This window comes from Sorex araneus, chromosome 6, assembly GCF_027595985.1.
Source record: "Sorex araneus isolate mSorAra2 chromosome 6, mSorAra2.pri, whole genome shotgun sequence".
Lineage (NCBI taxonomy): Eukaryota > Metazoa > Chordata > Mammalia > Eulipotyphla > Soricidae > Sorex > Sorex araneus.
In genome coordinates, this window is record NC_073307.1 from 147,636,551 (window position 1) to 147,657,243 (window position 20,693).

Sequence of the window (20,693 nt, forward strand, 5' to 3'; positions counted from 1 at the left end):
AATATTTGCCCACTCCTTGTCTGGTTCCAGGAATGTGGCTGGAGTTTCTTACTTAGTCATTAACCAGTATCTATTCCAGATATTTCGGGGCTCCATAGCTGTCCAGGGTAAGGACTGATTCCCAATTAGGTGTGGCTAAATTCTCGCCAATGGAATGTAAGTGGAAATATTGGGTGCTATTTCCTTCCTTCCTTCCTTCCTTCCTTCCTTCCTTCCTTCCTTCCTTCCTTCCTTCCTTCCTTCCTTCCTTCCTTCCTTCCTTCCTTCCTTCCTTCCTCCCTTCCTTCCGCTTTTTGGATCACACCTGGCCATGCACAGGGATTACTCTTGGCTCATGCACTCAGGAATCACTCCTGGCGGTGCTCAAGGGACCATATGGGATGCTCGGAATTGAACCCGGGCCGGCCCAGTGCAAGGCAAGTGCCCTATCTGCTGTGCTATGGCTCCAGCCCCTATTGGGTGCTATTTTCAATATGTATCCTTCTAGCTAGAAGACAGGCCTTTCCACTCCCAGCTTCCAGATGCCTGGAATGGAGACATGGAGCTAGAGATGAATCTTGAAAAGAAAGGCAAAGAGGAGCAGAGCAAGAGAAAAGGGTGGGATGCTTGCCTTACACATAACAACTGACAGGAGTTTGATCCCCAGCACCCCATGTAGTCCCCCAGGAGAGCCTGCCAAGAGTGATCCCTGAGCTCAGAACCAGGAGTAAGCCCTAAGCACCACCTGGTGTGGACCAAAAAACAAACCGACCAACCAAAATAAAAGAAAATGGCAAAGCAATAAAATAGAAAGCTGATCCCCAGCACTGGATGGACATGCTCTAGGCTATAAATCTCTGAATTTGTGTCCATGTGGGCTGTGGGAGATGAATACAACCATCTTATTTTCTTTTGCATCTGTTCTCACAAGGCTGTTGAATTTAATGGCAAAGGTGGAAACAATGTGTATAGATGTAGCCTCAACCCAGGAAGGGAAGAACTTTTGAATAAGCTAAATGCTCAACTATTCATGGTTGAAGTATCTGTGGCATTTTCCTCTTTTAGGAAGTCCGGTGGGGCACACCTTGGAGTGCTCAGAGCTCCTTTTGGCTCTGTTCTTGGGGGTTGGTCCTGGCAGGGCTTGGGAAACCATGCAGTGCCACGGTCAAACTTGGACCTCCCACATGCAAAGTATGCACTCATTTCCTTGAGCGAACTCTCTGACCCCTTTTCTGTGGAATTATTTATATAGGACAAATTTCCAGTAGTGGAATTTATCAATGGAATGAAATGTATGAACTGGTTAAGACTCTAGAATGATAAAGAACTCAGCTCTTTTGTAAATAATTGTGCCTGTAAGGATTAGAGAAGTCTAACAATAATAAATCCTTGGTGTCTCTCTGGGCAAACATGGAGATCCTTTTCAAACTGAGTTTTTGGAATTTATTAAGCTATGATTTCAAAAGAAGGTGTACTTCCTTTGCTTCTCTTTAGTAGTTACAGATCTCTCTGCTATTTGATTATCACAGAGGGAGGTAGATATACTTTTCCAAAAACTCATGAATTTCAGACCAAAGAGATAGCGCCAAGGGCTGAGCACGTGCCTGGCATGCACACGGTTACAATTTCAATCTCTGGCACCAGTGGCCTCTGAGCACCCTGGGATGTATAACTTGTGGCCCCTAGCCCACTGGGGAGCCTCTTAAAAAATAGTTGGTAGTGGGGGCTGGAGAGATAGCACAGCGGGTAGGGCGTTTGCCTTGCACGCGGCCGACCCGGGTTCAATTCCCAGCATCCCATATGGTCCCCTGAGCATGGCCAGGGGTAATTCCTGAGTGCAGAGCCAGGAGTAACCCCTGTGCAGAGCCAGGTGTGACCCAAAGAGCAAAAAAAAAAAAAAAAAAAAAAAAAAAAAAAAAAAATAGTTGGTAGTGTCAGTTTTGTAGCTCAGCAGTGGACCACTCACTGACTTGCATGTGTGAGGTGGCCCTGGGTATAATTCTTGGGTCTGCAAAACGAAGAAAAGAAAGGGGGTCACTCATTCGGGCTGGAAGATGCGAACTGAAAGTAGACTATAGACGGAACATGAAGGCCACTCAATACCTCTATGGCAAACCACAACACCCAAAAGGAGAGAGAACAAAATGCCCTGCTGAAGAGGCAGGGTGGGGATGGTGAGAGGGATACTGGGATCATTGGTGGAGGTGAATGGGCACTGGTGGAGGGATGGGAAAACGATCACTGTATGAGTGAAATGAAAACACAAAAGTTCATAAGTTTGTAAATGTACGTCACAGTGATTCTCTAATAAAACATTAAAAAAAGGGGGGGTCACTCCCAGCAGTGACTATTCATTACGCGGTGCTCAGAAATCCAATGCAGGCTGACTATGTGCAGGGCAAGGGCAAGTCATCTACCCCAAGTCATACCCCTGTCCTGCTCAGTTCTTGGAAATTTCTTTCTTTCTTTCTTTCTTTCTTTCTTTCTTTCTTTCTTTCTTTCTTTCTTTCTTTCTTTCTTTCTTTCTTTCTTTCTTTCTTTCTTTCTTTCTTTCTTTCTTTCTTTCTTTCTTTCTTCCTTACTTTTTTTTTTCTTTTTGGGTCACATCCACCAATGCTCAGGCTCTGCACTCAGGAATTATTGCTGGGGGAACCATATGGGATGCCAGGGATCGAACCCAGTTTCAGCCGTGTGCAAGGTCAACGCCCTACCCACTATTGCTCCGGCCCTAGTTCTTGGAAATTTCTAATGTTAGACAGGCATCATCCTTTACGTTCTTCTAAAACTCTACCGCAATGACACCTAAATCCACAACATGAACTTCACATTTTTCAGGCACTCAGAAAGTGCTTATAAGTGAATACTTGACAATTTACTAATTTTTAAAAAAATTTTTGGTGTTTGGGTCACACCAACAATGCTCAGCAGGTACTCCTGCATCTGTGCTCAGGATTTACTCCAGGTGGTGGTACTCAAGGGATCACATGAGATGCCAGGGATTGAAAAAGGGCCAGGAACAGGCAAGGCCAGTGCCTCAACTGCTGTACCTTAACTTCAGCCCCGGAACTCTTGACAGTTTGGAAGTACAGATTCTGACCACTCCCTTAGATGATTTCGGGGGAAAGTATGACTATAAACTGAAAAAAAATCCTGGCCAGTAAAACTCCAGGTGGAAGGGAAGTTAAAGAAGTGGATCTGAACAGTCAATCTGCGTAATCATTAAGGAAAAAGTACTCCCAGGGAAAAAATACTGCAGCCAATGTTGTCAGCTCAGCACCTACAAATTATCTTTAGTTTGCAAGTAATGTGCTTGAAATTGCTTTTGAAATATCTCCAAGACTGTTCCTCCCACTCAGGCTTCATGTCACCAGCTAGTGAGTAAAGTTGTGGAAAATCCCAATTTTCCTTTTTTTTGGGGGGATGGGGGGTGGGAGTTTGGACCACACTTGGTGGTGCTCAGGGCTTATTCCTGGCTCAGAGCTCAGGGAATCATATGTGGTGCCAGAGATGAAATCCTGGGTCAGCTATATTCAAGGCAAGTGCCCTACCTACTGTACCATTGTTTAACCCCCTTCCCCACCACAATTTTGCGTAAATGCATCTTTTTCCTTGAAGAGGGGACTCCTAAGTGGTGCTCAAATAACTGGGGAAACTCCTGGCAAGTCTCTCATTCAAACAGATCAGATTGTTCACTACAATGGCCCTAGGATACAGTGGTCTTGGGCCCTGTGATGTTAGAGATCACCAGGCATAGCAATGATCAGAGGGGTTACATATGGTGGTCCTTTGGTGGCATGTGGTGCTAAGGATTAAACTGGTGTTTTAACTCCTGTACTATCTCCCTGGCACTGTTTTCTGTTTGTTTCATTTTGTTTTGTTTTGGGGTTGGGGGATGGCACATATAGCAGTGCTCAAGGGCTATTCCTGGTTCGGTGATTAGGGACTATTATGCTCAGGGATCATATAAGTGCTGGGGCATAAAAATTATTTTGAACTATCTCCAGCCCTCGTCCCTATTTTTTGAAGGCAAAAATGTTGGGCATTAATCAGGACCACACTCCACTTGAATTTATGACATATATCCAATATTCATCATGCGGAAAAATGCTTGTCTCAGGAAACATGGAAAAAAACGTGAGAATTAAAAGTATCAAGGAGACAAGCGAGCTTGAGCCTCAAGGTAACCTTTACAGAGGAAAACATGTCACAGGACACCTTGATTGCACAATGACCAGAGCTAAAGCTCTTGGTCATCTACTCCCATCACAGTTACATCACTGGACAAATGACGCTCAACCTTCTGTAAAATGGTTCCAATCTCAAGAGTAGGATGACGATAGGAAATGGCATTTGGAATAGAAATAAACAGCAGATAATAATTCATAATTGTTTTTAATCTTGAGGATGAGTCACTCTCAGCTTATTTCCAAATTTCTTCTGTCATCAGCTGCTCATTTCTTTACTTTGAAAATCACCAGATTAACACTGCCAAAGGCAGGTAGGAAATGATCCAAGAGGACAATTTGGAGGTGTCACATGGTGACTGGCTGAGAAACTGGGAACAAGACAATCCTCAGGAAAGTCTCTTTTTTGTCCCAGTGAAAGGCACCAATGTGTGAACCTAATTCACACTTTCATTATTCTAATCAGGTTATTTTTATATCAGTATAATTTTAGAACAAGACTTGGTTGGGGAGTATGTATTTCCTAAGAAATTCTGTCCATCATTTGCACCCAAGATAGTCAAGTAGGTCTAACTCCGAAGTTAATTTCAAATGAAGAAACTGTATTTCTTTTACTTCTCTGTTTGAACACTTTCACATTTACCATCTTTAGTTTCTAAATACTTATATACAAGAAGTTTCAAAATAGAATGTTTAAAAAGACATCTTAATATCAGGATTATAAGAAATGTGATTTATTCATTCATTTTTTGCTGCACTGGTGATGCTCGGGTGCTATTCCTGGCTCTGTGCTCAGAAATGACCATTGGCAATGCTCAGAAAACCACATGTGGTGCCAGGATTCAAACCAGGATTGGCTACTGTATTACTTCTTCTCTAGTCCAATATGCTCTATTTAGATGTTTTGTCCCCCAAATGGGTGAAATATCTTTGTGTTTCAAACTGTCAGGGTCTTCAGATTCTGTTATTTATTGTGGTGCAAGGAATTGAACCCAGGGTCTAACACATTCAAGGAAAATGCTTTAGCACTGAGCTACATTGCCGACCTTGGATCCCTTTTAAAGTGTACACTTGCGGGGTTCGAGAGATAGTATCGGGGGTAAGGTGCTTGCTGTGCATGCAGTCAACCCAGGTTCAATACTCGGCACCTTATAATGGTCTCCTGAGCACTGAGTCAGGAGTAATCCCCAAGCACAGTGGAGTGTGGCCAAAAAAGGGGAAAAATGTGTAAACTTGTTATTTCTTTTTGGTTTGGGGGCCATACTTAGTGGTGCTCAGGGGTTACTCCTGGCTCTACATCAGAAATTACTCTTGGTGGTGCTTGGGGGACCATATGGGATGCTGGAGATGCCATGTGGAGGGCTAGTGTTATATCCACTGTACTGTATCTCCAGACTTGCTATTTTACATTTATCTACCTATATTTTTTGAGTGGTTTTGAGCCATACCAGTGGTGCTCAGGGATCACTCCTGGGGTGCTCAGGAACTGTATGTGATGCTGGGAATTGAACTGAGGTTGGCCGCATTTTAGGCAACCACATTATCTCCTGTACTATCCCTGCAGCCCTAATTTTGTTCACTGGGTCATAGGGATGTTTAGGAGCTACTCCTTGCTCTGTTCCCGATCTCACTACTGGTCATGCTCAGGGGTTACATGTGGCATGAGGAATGAAACGAGGATCAGCCACATGTAAAGCAATCACTTTAACCTCTATACTATCTCTCTGTCCTCTTAATCTATCTTTGACTTGTATAGGTTTGGGGCTATACCCGGCAGTGCCTGGTTGCTACTATGGCTCAGTGCTCCCACATACAAAGGCTGATATGCTCCAGCCCTTTGAGCTATCCTCCCTAGCCTGGACATGTCTTCTTTACTTTGGATTCTTTTATTTATAATAAATGTTTTGTTTGTTTTGGGGGTCATACTTGGTGGTGCTCAGAGCTTATTCCTGGTTCAAAGCTCATTCCTAGTGGGCTCAGGGGACTATATAAGGTGCCAGGGATAGAACCAGGGTGGGCTGCGTGCAAGGAAGCACCCTACCTGTTGTAGTATCTCTGATTCCTATAATAAAAACTTAAAATATTTTCCACTATTTTCTAGTTCATTTATTTTTATTGAGCTTTTGTGTTTCTGAAGGTCAAATCTAGTGTCTCACACATGCAAGGCAAGTGCTCTTCCACTGAGACACATCTCCATCCCAGATTGCTTTGTTTGTTTTTGTGCCAAACCCAAAGTGCTCAAGGCTTATTCCTGGCTCTGAGCTCAGGAACCAAACCAGCAGTGCTCACAGGGCATTATGAGGTGCTAGGAACCAAAACAGGGAAAACTACATTCAAGGTCTTCACTCTGTACTACTCTCTCTGGCCCCAGGTTGTGTTCTTGAACCCACTTAGCCTCCCAACTCTTATCCAGGGTTGAGATTAGAATCCAGGTGCTCTCCCTAGGAGCTGAATCCGAACCAGAGTCCAGGCATTGCAGACTAACTAAGGATGAAGGTTCCAGACTGTTTTTCTTCCCCCAGATTATTTCTAATAACAAGAGAGAAGAACTAATGAACTGGAGTGACAGCACAGTGGGTAGAGTGTTTGCCTTGCACACGGCTGACCTGGATTCAATTCCTCTGTCCCTCTTGGAGAGCCCAGTAAGCAACCGAGTATCCCACCTGCACGGCAGAGCCTGGCAAGCTACCAGTGGCATATTCGGTATGCCAAAAACAGTAACAAGTCTCACAAGTGAGACGTTACTGGTGCCTGATTGAGCAAATCGATGAGCAATGAGAGGACAGTGTTACAGTGCTACTATTTTTAATAGCCTCTTTTTTTTTTCTTTTTGGGTCACACCCTGCGATGATCAGGGGTCACTCCTGGCTCTGTACTCAGGAACCACCCCTGGCGGTGCTCAGGGGACCATATGGGATACTTGGGAATCACCCAGGTGGGCTGCATGCAAGGCAAAGGCCCTACCCACTGTGCTATCACTTCAGCCCCCTTCTAATAGCCTCTTAAAAACAAAGTTGCAAAGGGTAGAGCACTTGCTTTGCATGTGTGAGGCACTAGGTGCAATTCTAGGCATAACCAAACTATAATAAAATAAAGTTGAAAACAATAAAATAAAGCTGCGAACTTAAGTTTACTAACTTTTGTTTTGAGGGGGGCAGGTGGCTATACTTGATGGTACTCAGGGTCTACACCCAGACCTGCATGCAAAGCATACTCTCAGTTCTTTGATATATCTCTCTAGCCCAGTCACCACTTTCTTAGGTCAGAATGCCATTTCTCAGCTTAAGCTTGTTTTTCACACATGCCTTGGATTATACCGAGTGGCAAAGTAGAAAAGCTACAACACAATCTAAGAACTGGAGAGATAGATAGTACAGTGGGTAGGGTGTTTGCCTTGCACACTACAGACGTGGGTTCAATCCCCAGCACTGCATATGGTCCCCTGAGCACTGCCAGGAGTAATTTCTGAAAGCAGAGCCAGGAGTAACCCCTGAGTATTGCTGGGTGAGGCCCCAATACAACAAAAATAAAAATAAAATACTATCTAAATTCATCTCAGATAAATATTATTCTCACTTGAAATCTTCAGATAATTCAAACAACAAAGAAATGTGTTCTGGCTGGATACCATCTTCTCCTTTGCTTTGATTTTGCAGGCACAGTCATAAAGGCCTACAACCTTTTGTGCTTACAACACAAGTGACCTTTCCAGGGGAGCAGTCTCAGGCTGGAGGCGTAGTACAGAGGGGAAGGCACTTGCTTTGCATACAGCTGACCAGGCTTCTGTGCCTGACACCACATAGGGTCCCCTGAACACTGAACAGGCCAGGAGTAAGCTCTCTGCAATGCTGGGTGTGGTTTCCTAAACCCAACCTCCCTCTTTTCCCCCCTACCAAAAAGCCAAATGAGTGGTTTCAACTTGTAAGTTCAATGGATACTAGGGAACCACTGTCTTGATTTTGGTGTAGTTCATACATTTGCAAATGAATCAAGATACTATGCTGAGGGGCTGGAGTGATAGCACAGCGGGTAGGGCGTTTGCCTTGCACGCAGCCGACCCGGGTTCGAATCCCAGCATCCCATATGGTCCCCTGAGCACCGCCAGGAGTAATTCCTGAGTGCAGAGCCAGGAGTAACCCCTGTGCATCGCCAGGTGTGACCCAAAAAGCAAAAAAAAAAAAAAAAAGATACTATGCTGAGTCCTCACCCATTAAAAATGCAGATTAAAAAGTCCACTTATGCCCAGGGTCCATAACCTCAATCACAGTAGCTGATAGAGTCATGTAGGGCGATAGGGAAAACTGGTTCATGGCATGTTCTGGAAGGTCTCCCTCCTCCCACTTTCCACATTAGCTGAAGTGCGTGAGCACCAGCTCCTGGCGAAGCCGGTCGGCCTCGAGATCCAGGGACTCCATGCGCTCATACTCTTCCTCAGGGGGTTGTTCCATGGGTGCTGCCATTGGCGAGGACCACACATCCATCCCATGCTCCAGGGAGATGTTGTGGAGGACACAACAAGCCAAGATGATGTGGCTGGACTTCTCTGGGGAATACTGCAGGGCCCCCTTGGATCCATCAAGGCAGCGGAAGCGGGAGCAGAGGGTCCGGACCGTCTTCTCGACCACACTGTGCGTTGCCGAGTGGGCCATATTGTAGCGATACTCAGCAGGAGTCTCGGGAATGTGGAGCGGAGTCAGGAGCCAGGTGCGGAGAAAGAAGGCGCTGTCACCTGAGGAAAGGTTCAAAGACATCAGAAAAGAGCACAGGTGGGACACAACGGAAAGGAAGATCCTGACCAGGGAGAGCGGGTGACAGACTGGAAAGCAGCGTGCGCTGTCAGCAGGTGCCCAGGGCTTGGCACTTTAAAGTCCCTCAATACCACCAGGAAAGATCCCGGAACACTGGGCTGAGAATAGCACCTGAGTCCAATTGGGTGTGGCCCCAAAACCAAAATAATGAAATAAATAAAAGGAAACAAAGCAGCTATACTGAGATTTGACAAGCACCAATGAATTTTTTAAGCAGTAGCTGGGGGCTAGAGAAATGGTACAGCAGGTAGGGCATTTGCCTTGCAAGCAGCAGACCCTGGCTCAATCCCTGGCAAGGCATATGATCCCAGAGCTTGCCAGGAGACATTCCTGAGCAGAGTCAGGAGTAAGCCCTGAGCACCATAGAATGTGACCCCAAAACAAAACAAACAGTAACAGAAAAACAGTCCCAAACCTCTAATGCAGAGGTCAGTGACAACTGGGTGTGAGTCCTTTCTATCAGACATTCCCCAGAATCACACCTCTGGAGCTCAGGAACTGGTAGAATTTCACATTCATCAGGAGAGCATAAATACAGTGATGCCAGTAGTAATAGTGATAAGGAGATAAAATCAGAAGCTAATTAAAATGATACACGCAAGACTTTTCCTTTAAATGACTTATCAAATGATCTCGGGAAGTGTTAAAAAATGGGGTGCGATGTCCTAGCACAACTGTAGAATGTTTTACAATGTTTAATTGTCCTGACTCACTTCATTTGGCAGATAAAAGATCTTACAGAGAAGCACAGCCTCTTAGAGAGCTGAAATGGGGCCTCAGGGGGATGGCTCAGTGGCCAAAAGCCAGTCTTGTAAGCCTGAGGTCATAAGTTTGATCCCTGATACCACCAGAGGTACAAAACCCAGATCCCTAGAGGCTCTGCTGTCTGGAACCCCCACTCGGGCAACAAAACAGTGTGATCTATGGCACACAGCCCAGTACCTGTGTGCAAGGACCACAACTAGAAGATGTGTGAGCACTATGCCAGGAGTTTGATCCCTGGCAATTATATGAGCAAACACAGCTAAAAAGTAGTATGTGTCACTGCTGGTGAACACTGTGTCCAAGTGTACAAGCACTACAACCAGCTGTGGAACCCCCAGAGAACATCACAACAAATGTGTGAGGACCACAATCAGCTGGTCATTGCAACAATAGCAAGCAAAGGGCAGGAAAGGAAAGGTTGAGAGAATGAGGCACCATGAGTATTAGTTTGCACAACTAATCCATCATCAGGTTTGGTGATAGTTTGGAGAATGCTAGGTTTCTGGCTGGGGATAGTGTTAGAGAGCATCTCACACACATGAGGTCCTGGCTTCAATCCCCAATACTGTGAACAACGGCAGGGAAGACAGCTTTAAGGGCTAAAGCACAGACTCTGCAGACAGGTGCCCTGGGCTCCATCCCTGGCACTGCATAGCCCCCTTGAGCACTGCCAGGATTTACTTTGAGGAACAAACCAAGTAGCCCCTGAGCACCACTAGGTGTGGGCCTAAGACAGAAACACACACTGAGTTCTTTGGGCTGGAGAGTGAGTACAAGGTTAAGGCCTATGCTTTGCATGCAGCCCACCCTTACTCAATCCTGGCATGGTCTCCCCAAATCTACCTAGGGTGTGACCCCTCTGAACCAGCATAGGGACTGAGCAGCAAATGGCCTTTGCCTGGGGATGAGAACAGCTGGGAGGCGCATCTAGTGTACTGGGAACTTGGGAGTCTCCTCACTTCCCTCGTCTTTCCTTTAGAGATACATGTATATACACACGTATAGATATATTTGTGTACATATGTGCATATATACATGTGCTAATATATTTACATGTGTGACATAGGTATACACAAGTATATATTCTGTATATTTATGTATGATATGCGTGTATACATGTAGGTAAATATTTGTGTCTATATGTATATTTACATGTATGTACATATGTGTATGTGTGCATGTATATTTACATGTGATATATTTAGTATATATTTGTGCATATGTGCATGCATATATGTGACATACCTATGTGTGTGTATATATATGTGTGTATGTATATATATGCATATATATATATATATATATGGCTTGGAGGTCACAGCTGGCAGTGCTACTCCTAGCTTAGGGCTTGGGAGTCACTCCTGGCCTGCTTGGGGGACCACGTTGGGCCAGGGGCTGAACCCCAGACTCCTTACATGCACGTGCTCCTGCCCCAGTCATCTCCCCAACCCTAAGAATTTATACTTCTAAGAAATAAATGGGATTTACTTTAAATATTTAAGAAGTATCACAAATTTTTCCCATTTTATACTTAGTGCTTTATTATTTGGCAGGGTGGGGAAGACATTCTAAGTGGTGCTCAGGAGATCAGACCCTCCCTCAGTCAACTGGGCTGTCAGTCCAAGGAGAGGGCCTGAGGACACAATGCTGCTTGGGCCCCGCAGGGATGGAGATGACCTGGTCTACCCTAGCAGTGTTCAGGGGGCTCCAGGGTTGCATCTGGCAGTACTTGCGGGGGCCATGTGGTATTGGGAATCATACCATGTCAGCCATAAGCAAGGCATGCACCTTAACTCCTTGTTATATCTTCAGCCCCTGCTGTGAGAACCTGATGGTCTGGTCTCCCTGCTCAAGCTCCACACACCTGGCAATGTTCAGGGTGGCACAAAGTGCAGGGGATTGAATGGTTCTGAGAACTGGATTCAGGGCAAAACTGCATGCTGGGCATGTGCTCAACCATGTGAGCTATCTCCCTGAACCTTAGCTGACTGTATTCTTCCTAAGTACAACGACTTTGTTTTTTTAGGGGGCACTACTCAGCACTGCTCAGGGGCTACTCCCAGCTGCTTGGGGACCATGCCAGAGGCTGAGCCTGGACCTCCTGCATACACAGCATATGCATAGTCCTTTGAGTTATCTCCCAGCCCAGTGCAACTTATTTTTTAGTGCAACCTCATTAAAAGTTGAGTTTAAGAAACTGTGTTGGGGCTGGAGCAACAGTATAGTAGGTAAGACACTGACCCTGGTTCAATCCCCAGCACCACATATAGTTCCCTGAGTACTGCAAGGAGTGATCTCTGAGCACAGAGCCAGGAGAAATCCCTGAACACTGTGGGTATGTCAAAGAAAGAGAAGAAAGGAAGGGAGGAAGAAATGAAGGGAGAGAAAGTGAGAGAGAAAAAGAGAGAAGAGAGACAGGTCAGAGAGATAGTATAGTGAGTGTGGTGTTTCCTTTGCACGCAGCTGACCTGTGTTCAATCCGCAGAACCCCCTACAGTGTCCCGAGCACCACCAGGAGTAATTCCTGAGTGCAGAACTGGGGATAATCCCCAAGTAGCACCAGATATGGCCCCCTAATAAAGTCAAAAAAATTAGAAAGGAAGGAATCAAGGAGGTGTATGGAGAGCAGTAGATGTGGTACAACTTCAGAGCATCTGCCTTCAGATCACTTGTCTTGCTTGTGTGAGCCCTGGGTTCAATCCCTAGCATGAAAGCAGAGAAAAGAAAAGGAAAGGAAAAAAGAAAACAAGAGGAAGGAAGCAATGTAAAATTAATGAAATAGTGTAGGAGCTGATATGTTTTGTTACTATTTTGTTTGGGGAGCCATTCCTGGCAGTATTAAGAGGGAAATATTCCTGAGCTCTGTGCTCAGGAGAAGATGCAATGCTAGGGATCAAACCTGTGCTGAGCCATCTCAGCGAGACCCTAAGTTTGATCCTTGGCACCACATGGCCCAAATAACGCTGGCAGGTGTAGCTGGGCACCATCAGGAGTAGCACCCACAACAACTAAAAACAAAACTAATACTAAAAAATGTTATCTCAGGGCTGGAGGGATGACACAGCAGGTGAGATATATGCCTTGCACATGTCTGATGAGGGTTTGATCCCTGGCACCCTCTATGGTCTCCTGAGCCTGTCAGGAGTGATCCCAGAGTGCAGAGCCAGGAGTAAGTCTTGGGCACCACTAGTGTGGTCCAAAGACAACAACAACAAAGTTACTTCTTGTTTTACTATCCTTTCTATGTCAGATTAGGTGCTATTAAACTCTCCTTGTTTTGTTTTTGTGCCACACCTGGAGATGTGAAGGGGATCATTTGGAATGCCTAGGTTGACCATGTGCAAGACAAGCACCGTGCCCACTACACTATTGCTCCAGTCCTAAACTCATTAAAAAATATATTATGTATTAGGACCAGAGCAACAATACAGTAGGTAGGGCATTTGCCTTGCATGTGGCCAACTGGGGAGTGATTCTTGAGTACAAAGCCAAGAGTAACCCTGAGCATCCCCAGGTGTGGCCCAAAACCCGCCCAGAAAAAAAACTTTATTTTGGTTTTTGGTGCCATACCCTATGGTGCTCAGGGATCACACCTGGCAGGATTTGGGGGACCATAAGTGGTCCCAGGAATTGAAACTGGGTTGGCTGTGTGCAAGGCAAGAGTCCTTTCTTGCAGCACTGTTACACCAGTCCCTGAACTCATTTTATAAATGAGAAGATCAAAAGCTACGCCAGGCATGTTTTTGATACTTCAGACAAAGGAGGGGAAGGAGACAGACAGTCTAAAAACACTCAAATTGAGAGGCAGTAAGACAATGGTACTCAGAGAGTAAGATACAAATATTTAAGGTGTATGCCAAAACACAGAGATACTGAATGATGTTTGTAAAATGCTTTTTTAAGAAGTGGCTTCAAATGAGGAGGTAAGAGAACTAGGCAGTTAATGTAGATCTTTTATAAAATGTTCTGTCATCAGCAACTGGTTCTAATCCAAACACCACTGGAAGCCACACAATCAGAAGGGGATTAAGATCGGAATTGCTAAACAGATCACACTTGCTCACATGACTAGTCATTCAGCAAACATTCTGGAAGAGCTTACCTAAAGCAGCTTAAAAGGACTAGGCAGAGGGTTGAAGAAGAAAGAACTCATGCTGAATTGTTTGCAGAAACAGGTATGTTTACAGATGGGAAATGAGATCAAGTACTCTGGAGAGACAGATGAGAACAAGGACGTGCGGGATTGACACCAAGGTAAAAATATGCTTGTAAAACAAGGAGGGCTGTTGCCTTGCACATGGCTGACCTGGGTTTGATCTCTGGCCCCCATATGGTCCTCAGAGCCTCACCAGGAGTGACCCCTGAGCACAGAGCCAGGAGTAAGCTCGGAGCACTACTGGGTGTGGCTCCACCCAAACAAAACAAATAAGTTGGGCAGGAGAGATAACACCCTGTGATCCTCTGGCACTGAAGGAGTGGCCCTACCCCTGAGCATAAAGCCAGGAGTAAGCCCTGAGCATTGCTGAGTGCAGTCCCCTCCCCCCAAAAAAAATAAAATGGTGTGTGTGTGTGTGTGTGTGTGTGTGTGTGTGTGTGTGTGTAAACTCCAGGAATCATCCATGAGCACAGAATCAGGAATAATATCTGAGCAGCTTAAGTATGGCCTAAAAAAAAAAAAGAAGAAGAAACAAGCTCGCTCTAGGTTTGGCAAATCTGCAACTATTCTATGATGTTTTTTTTCCCCTTTGATTTTTGGGCTGTACCCAGAAGTGCTTGGTGGCCACTTTCAGACCAGATGGTGCAAGAGATAGAACCTGGGCCCCCAGCATGCAATGCTTACATTCAGCCTGTTAAGCCATCTCTCCAGGCCCTGATGGCATGCTTAAAATAGTCATTTATAGCTCTCTTTTTTTACATCCTGTCATTCCTCACAGTCCTGCCAATCTTCCCCTATATTACCCTGTTGTCCACACATCCTCTAGAGACCAGTGTTTTCCAAATTTATCTATTCATATGAGTCATTTAGGGCATGTGTTATAAATAGATGTCTAGATTCTTTCCTTGAAGATTCTCATCCTGAAGTTTGAAGTGGGGATCAGTTATGTGCATTATAAATAAATTCCTGGGTGAACCTTTGAATATGGAAAATTTGTGCAACTCTATTCTAGCTTAGAGGTCTTCAAAGCACATTTCCAGTTAGAGCTGAGAGAGCCTTATCCAAAGAGTATATGACAGAATCAATAATACTAATGGAATTAATGTCCTTATCAACTTTGATGAGCATGCTTTTCCAGCACCTGCAACCAAAACTGGCCTTCATAAATATGTTAAATACTGTTGCAATATACATCTTAACCACTTGCACTCATTTTATAAAGAAGGTAATCCAATAAATACATGGGGTGAGAAAGACAGTACAGCTGGTAAAAGCCTTACATGTGGCTGACTGGATTTGCTTTTTGGCACTACATATGGTCCCGAGTACCACCAAGAATGATGTCTGAGCACAGCTATGTGTGGCCCAAACAAAAGAAAGTATATAGTTTTCCATGTGTAAAGGCATGGGTTTGGTCCCTGGCACCACTAAAAGGAAGTTTTGAGGCAGGGAGAGACTGTACAGAGATTAAGGACCTTTGTGGTTGACCTTGTTTTACGTCGATCCCAGGTAGATCCCTGCCACTGCAAGGTCCATCAGGAGTGAGTAACTTCAGAACACGGCCAGAAGTAGTCCCTAAGCACTGCCACATGCGGACTCAAATGCTCCCTCCAAATAAAAAAGATATGCAGATGATACTAAAGGGGGAAAAAGGACTACTGGGGGCTGGGTGGTGGTTCAAAGGACTAGAGAACATGCTTTGCATGCTGGAGCTTCAAATTCAAAGCACCACCAGGGGCAATCCTTGAGCACTGGAATGAGAGTAGCCCCTGAGCTCTGTCAGTGCGGCTGAAAATAAAAAAAGAGAAAAAAAAACCAAACATGGGGTCTGACAGATTGTACAGCAGGTAAGGCTTGTACGTGTCTGACCTGGGTTTGATCACTAGCACCCCAGATGGTCCACTGAGCCTGCCAGGAGTGATCCTAGAGTGCAGAGCCAGAAATAAGCCTTCAGCACTTTTGGGTATAGCCCCCATACAAAAACTCAGAGTAACTCGATTTTTGTTGTAGTTTAACAGCTTAAACAGTGATATCTTAATTTCCTCTTCTGTAAAGACATTGAAATATTAGTAATGTTTTCTTTTTTTTGGTTTTCAGGTCACATCAATCAATGCTTAGTGGTTAGTCCTGGTTCTGCACTCAGGAATTACTCCTGGTGGTGCTTGGGGAACCGTATGGGAAGCTGGGGATTGAACCTGGATTGGCTGTGTGCAAGGCAAATGCTATACTATTGCTTCAGCCCCAAGTATTTATTTTTTAAGTTTTTAATCCCCCATAAGAACTAAATAAGATAATCCAATGTAAAGTACTTACATTGCTTGGAAAAATCTAAGTGCTTAGTTTTCATTAGCTTTATAGTTAGGATACCACTTGCCTTGCATGTGGCGAACCCTGGTTCAAATCTCTGATACCATGTATAATATCCCAAACACTGCTAGGAGTAAGCTATGAAAACTGCTGAGTATGGCTCAAACCCCACTGCCCCTCATCTCCAAATATCCAAATAAGTTTGGAATCTCTGACAAAACAACTTTCCTTTACGTTTCAGTGTACATGGCATGAAACTGGAATTTAAAATTCCTAAGACGACACAAAATAGAATGAAGATAAAGGCCCTTGGTGCCCTGACTATCATCTGGATCAGCCCCAAAGCACTAAGCCAGGTGTGGTGCTCACCCCTTTCACAAAATAGGTATCACTGTTTGCACTATTTTAGATGATAAAAATTTTGAATAAGCTACACAGATACAGTAATCTACTAAGCCGTATTTCTACTGCTAAGTTTCTCTTTTAGGTGGGCTGCGTGGGTCAAGTTACGGGGCATTGTGCTCACCTGCTTTGAATCCCCTTATCACATACGTGCTCCCGTGAGAAAGGCCAGGAATTGACTTCTAAGCACAACGCCTAAAACAGACTCTGAGCATAGTTGGGTATGGCTCAATCTGTTTCCCTGATTATAACAACAAAAAAACAGAAAACAGTGTTGCTCAGGCATTGTGCTGGGAGCCACAGGGGATACCCTTAGTAGCACCAAAAGGTTGAGATGGTACAGGGGCTTAAACTGGGGCCTCCCTCACACAAAGGATACACACCACCTCTTAAGTTATTGCTTAGGCCCTCCAAGATGAATTTTCTCTTGGGCCCAGCTGTCATTGCTCAGGCCTTACTCCTGGCTCAGGACTCAGTAATCACTCCTGGTAGGGCTTGGAAGACCATATGTGGTGGCAAGGACTGAACCTGGGTCAGTTGTATGCAAGGCAAGTGCCCTACCTGCTGTACTTTTGCTCTGGCACCCAAAATTAATTTATTTTTTGCTACCTTTGGTGGTTCTCAGGGCTCACTCCTGGCTCTGTGCTCTGGAATCACTCCTGGCAGTGCTTGAGGTACAATATGGTATGTGTGGAACTGAACCCTGGTTGGCTGTGTGCAAGGCAAGAACTTTACCCACTATATTTCCTCTCTGGTCCATGCCCCCCCTGCACCCCTCCATGGTAAATTCGAAAAAAAAAAAACATTTTGTGAGCTACATTTATTTTACACATGGATGTCTACACATAGTGTATTTATATGCCTATATACTTCCATTTTTTGTTTGTTTGGGGGCCACATGTGGAGATGCTGAAGGGTTACTTTTGGTGGTGCTTTGGAGACCATATGGGATGCTAGGGAACAAACTCAGTTGGCCATGTGCAAGACAAGAACCCAACCTGCTGTACTCTCTCTCAGGCCCTGGACTTACATTTGCAACCTTTTAAAGTGGCAAACAATGAAGTCAGGCATATAGCTCAGTGGCTGAACATATACTTCAAGGTGAGGCTTAGGTTTCATCCCGGAAACACTGTATAAATGACTTCAATATCATCCTTTGGGAATCAGTGATGATATTCTTGGCTTCACCTTTCACATCTCCAAGGGGAAATTCTTTTGTGTCAGTCAGTGTTCAGGTGCTGGAGGAAAATTTCACTGGGTGCTCACACTTAGTGGTATTTAGGGGCAATTCCTGCCTGGTACTCAGGGGCACTGCTGGCTGTACTTGAGGACATTATGAAGGTGGGGATTGAACCTGGGCATCTTGTATGAAAAGCATGTGCACCAGCCCAGCCCTTGGAGTTGTTTTTCCAGCCCCCAAATCAATTCTTTTTTTGAAGGTGCTTTGGATCAAACTCAGAGCCTCACACATGAGAAGCATTTGTTCTGCCATGGAATCCTATCTCTGGCCCCACACAAAATAAATTCTTCTTTTTTCCCCGGTGAGAGGCCACAGCCAGCTGCACTCAGAGGTCACAGCTGCTGGTGTGTGGAAGATTATGTGGGATTGACTGGCAAGGCAAGACCTTTATCCCCTGTATATCTCTGGCCGCCCCAACCACTCCCGATTTTTTTCTTTTTCTGATTTTGGAGCCACAACTGTCTGTGCTCAGACTTACTCTTGGTGTTGCACTCAGGGATTATTTCTGATGGTGTGATGGCAGTGCTCAGAGAACCGTATGGGGTGTTGGGGACTGAATCTGGGTGGCTGTGTGCAACACAAGCGCCTTGCCCGCTATACTCCCTCTGGCCCCATCAAGATAAATTCTTAAAAGTGGACAAATGGGTTCAAATCTTGTTTTTCCCTTTTAGTGTCTTTTGTGATTTAAAAAAGCCTGAGAGGAACCAGAAAGATGAGAGATGGTACAGTGGGCAGGTCACTTGCCTTGCACATGGCTGACCCAGGTTCCATCCCCAGCACCCCATATGGTCCCCTGAGTACCACCAGGAGTCCAGGAATCTGTGTGAAGTTTCTCTGTGATCAGAGCTGTCACTGCAGCCCTGAGTGTAGAACCAGGATTAATCCCTGGGAGCTGCTGGGTATGGCCCCCAAAACAAACAACATAAAATAAACCTGCAAAAAGGCTGGTACTGAGACTCAGATTGTATTCATTCTGCTTGGCTTTCTCTCTGGAGGCATTGACACCCATACTTACCAAGCAGCCAACTCTCTCTGTGCAGTCCCGCCTCAAACTGAGTACTGAGAGAAGACTGCTGCAGCACAGCACAGTCCTGCAGGCTCCCCGGCCAGTTCGTCTCCACGGTCATCAGTGCCCCTCGGATGTCACACACCATCAGGCAGTTTAATGAATGCAAACCTTTGCGGTTCACATAGGAGAGATCTTCAGCATTGGGTGCTTTGATAGCCACGTGGATACAGTCCACCACACCAATCACCCCTGGCATTCCCGCCAACCCATAGAATTCATCTTTCAGTGCCTGCACGGAGGCTTCGTCAGTTGGAAAATGAATGAACTGCGACGCTCTTTCTACCAGGGCCTCAGTGACATTGGCAACACAACGACTCATTGAGGCCTGGCTGATGCCAATAGCATCTCCCATCCGAGTCTGGAAGGAGCCTGAGGTATAGAAGCCCAAGGCAGCAAGGATCTGAGTCTCGGGACTAATGGCCCTGGATCTCTGAGTAGGTTTAGAAAGACTAGCTCCCAAGAGCTCCACCAAGTAATAAATGAACTGTCGAGGAAACCCATACATGGACATCAAGTATTCATCAGTCACATCATCCAGTTTAAAGCGATCCAAAGTCCGGTGACCTCGGCCATACAGCAAGAGATCACAATCAAGCACTGTTATGGGTATCGCCATGGTACGTGCAAATGCTGTCTCGCTTCCCCCCGGTGAATTTTGTTCCTGACTCCTTTCCAGTCAGAACGCTGGTGAAAGAGGGCACTTAAGGAAGTGGCAGTGAAAATATCAGTTAACCATCAGTTATACAGCTCTTCTCTCTACAACGGCTAAAAGAAAAAGAAAGAAACATTAGAAACCCACTAAAGACTTGAAAATGACTCTGAGGCCATTTTTCTCCGGTTTTTCTTGTGTTCAAGTAAAAATGTTCCTGCTTTTTTTTTTTTTTTCTCCATTAACTCATGACGGGCCCAGACATGAACGCTGGACGTTTGAGAGCCCGCACACATCAGTGGCGGGGAAGGCTTAATTATCCACAAGGTAAAAGAAATCGGTTCCCAATTGCGGCTCCTAACTGAGAAGTACCCGGGGCCGGAATTCGAGCAGGCCGCAATACCCAGAGCCCTGGGGCTGCAGCTGATGAGTTAGGGACCAGAGGCTGGGGGGGTGGGGGGGCTCTAACCCAGACTACCACTTCGGAAAGGAGGGGCAAAAAATTGTCCGTGATGAGCCAGCCTGGCGGGCGCGGACCGTGGCCTCCACCCTCGACGGGCTTTCCTCTCACGCCTAGAAATCCACCTCGTGAGGCGGAGGCGGAAAAGACCAAGAAACAGAAACTGACGGCGCGAACGGCGGCGAGAGAGGGAGCTCGGGTGAAGAGGCGATCCAACTGCTTAAAAAACATACAACCGAGAAGCTTTAGAAATGGATACGAAAGTCTCGTTGGGCCGGTCCCTCCGTCCTCGGAAGTCGGTCACCCACCTCTTGGCGGCGGCAGGTCCCGGCCGCAACTCCCCACCCACCCAGGCGGCTCCGGAACCTCCTGAGGCCCCAGCGGCCGCGCACAAGCCGCCACGGAGCTCAGCGGCGGCCTCGCCCCTTGCGTCCGCGCGGGCCCCGCCCCCTTGCGTCAGCGCCCGCCCCCACGCCGCGTCCTCACACCCGCGGCCGCCCAGGCCTGCGATTTCTGCGCTCACATTCCTCAAAGCGTTGTACCGTCAAAGACCCCACTTTTCACACGTGTTTCCTCTTCAGAGACGGTTGAAAAAATTTAAAACAAAGAATTATATGACAAGGAGTCGAAGGTTGGCGACTATTTCAAGAGAAAGGGCAAAAAGCTGGGAGACC

The 20,693-nt window shown here is 45.8% G+C and overlaps 1 protein-coding gene across 1 annotated transcript; it reads right to left on the reverse strand.

The window, feature by feature from the left end:
* Positions 1 to 1,994: 1,994 nt before the first annotated feature.
* On the reverse strand, positions 1,995 to 20,432 carry HARBI1 (harbinger transposase derived 1). The gene is made up of 3 exons (XM_055143914.1): positions 20,328 to 20,432; positions 18,857 to 19,675; positions 1,995 to 8,892 (listed from the first exon to the last, which is right to left on the reverse strand). The coding sequence occupies exons 2-3, from the start codon at positions 19,524 to 19,526 to the stop codon at positions 8,513 to 8,515; spliced, it is 1,050 nt and encodes a 349-aa protein (XP_054999889.1). The 5' UTR covers positions 19,527 to 19,675; positions 20,328 to 20,432; the 3' UTR covers positions 1,995 to 8,512.
* Positions 20,433 to 20,693: the final 261 nt, after the last annotated feature.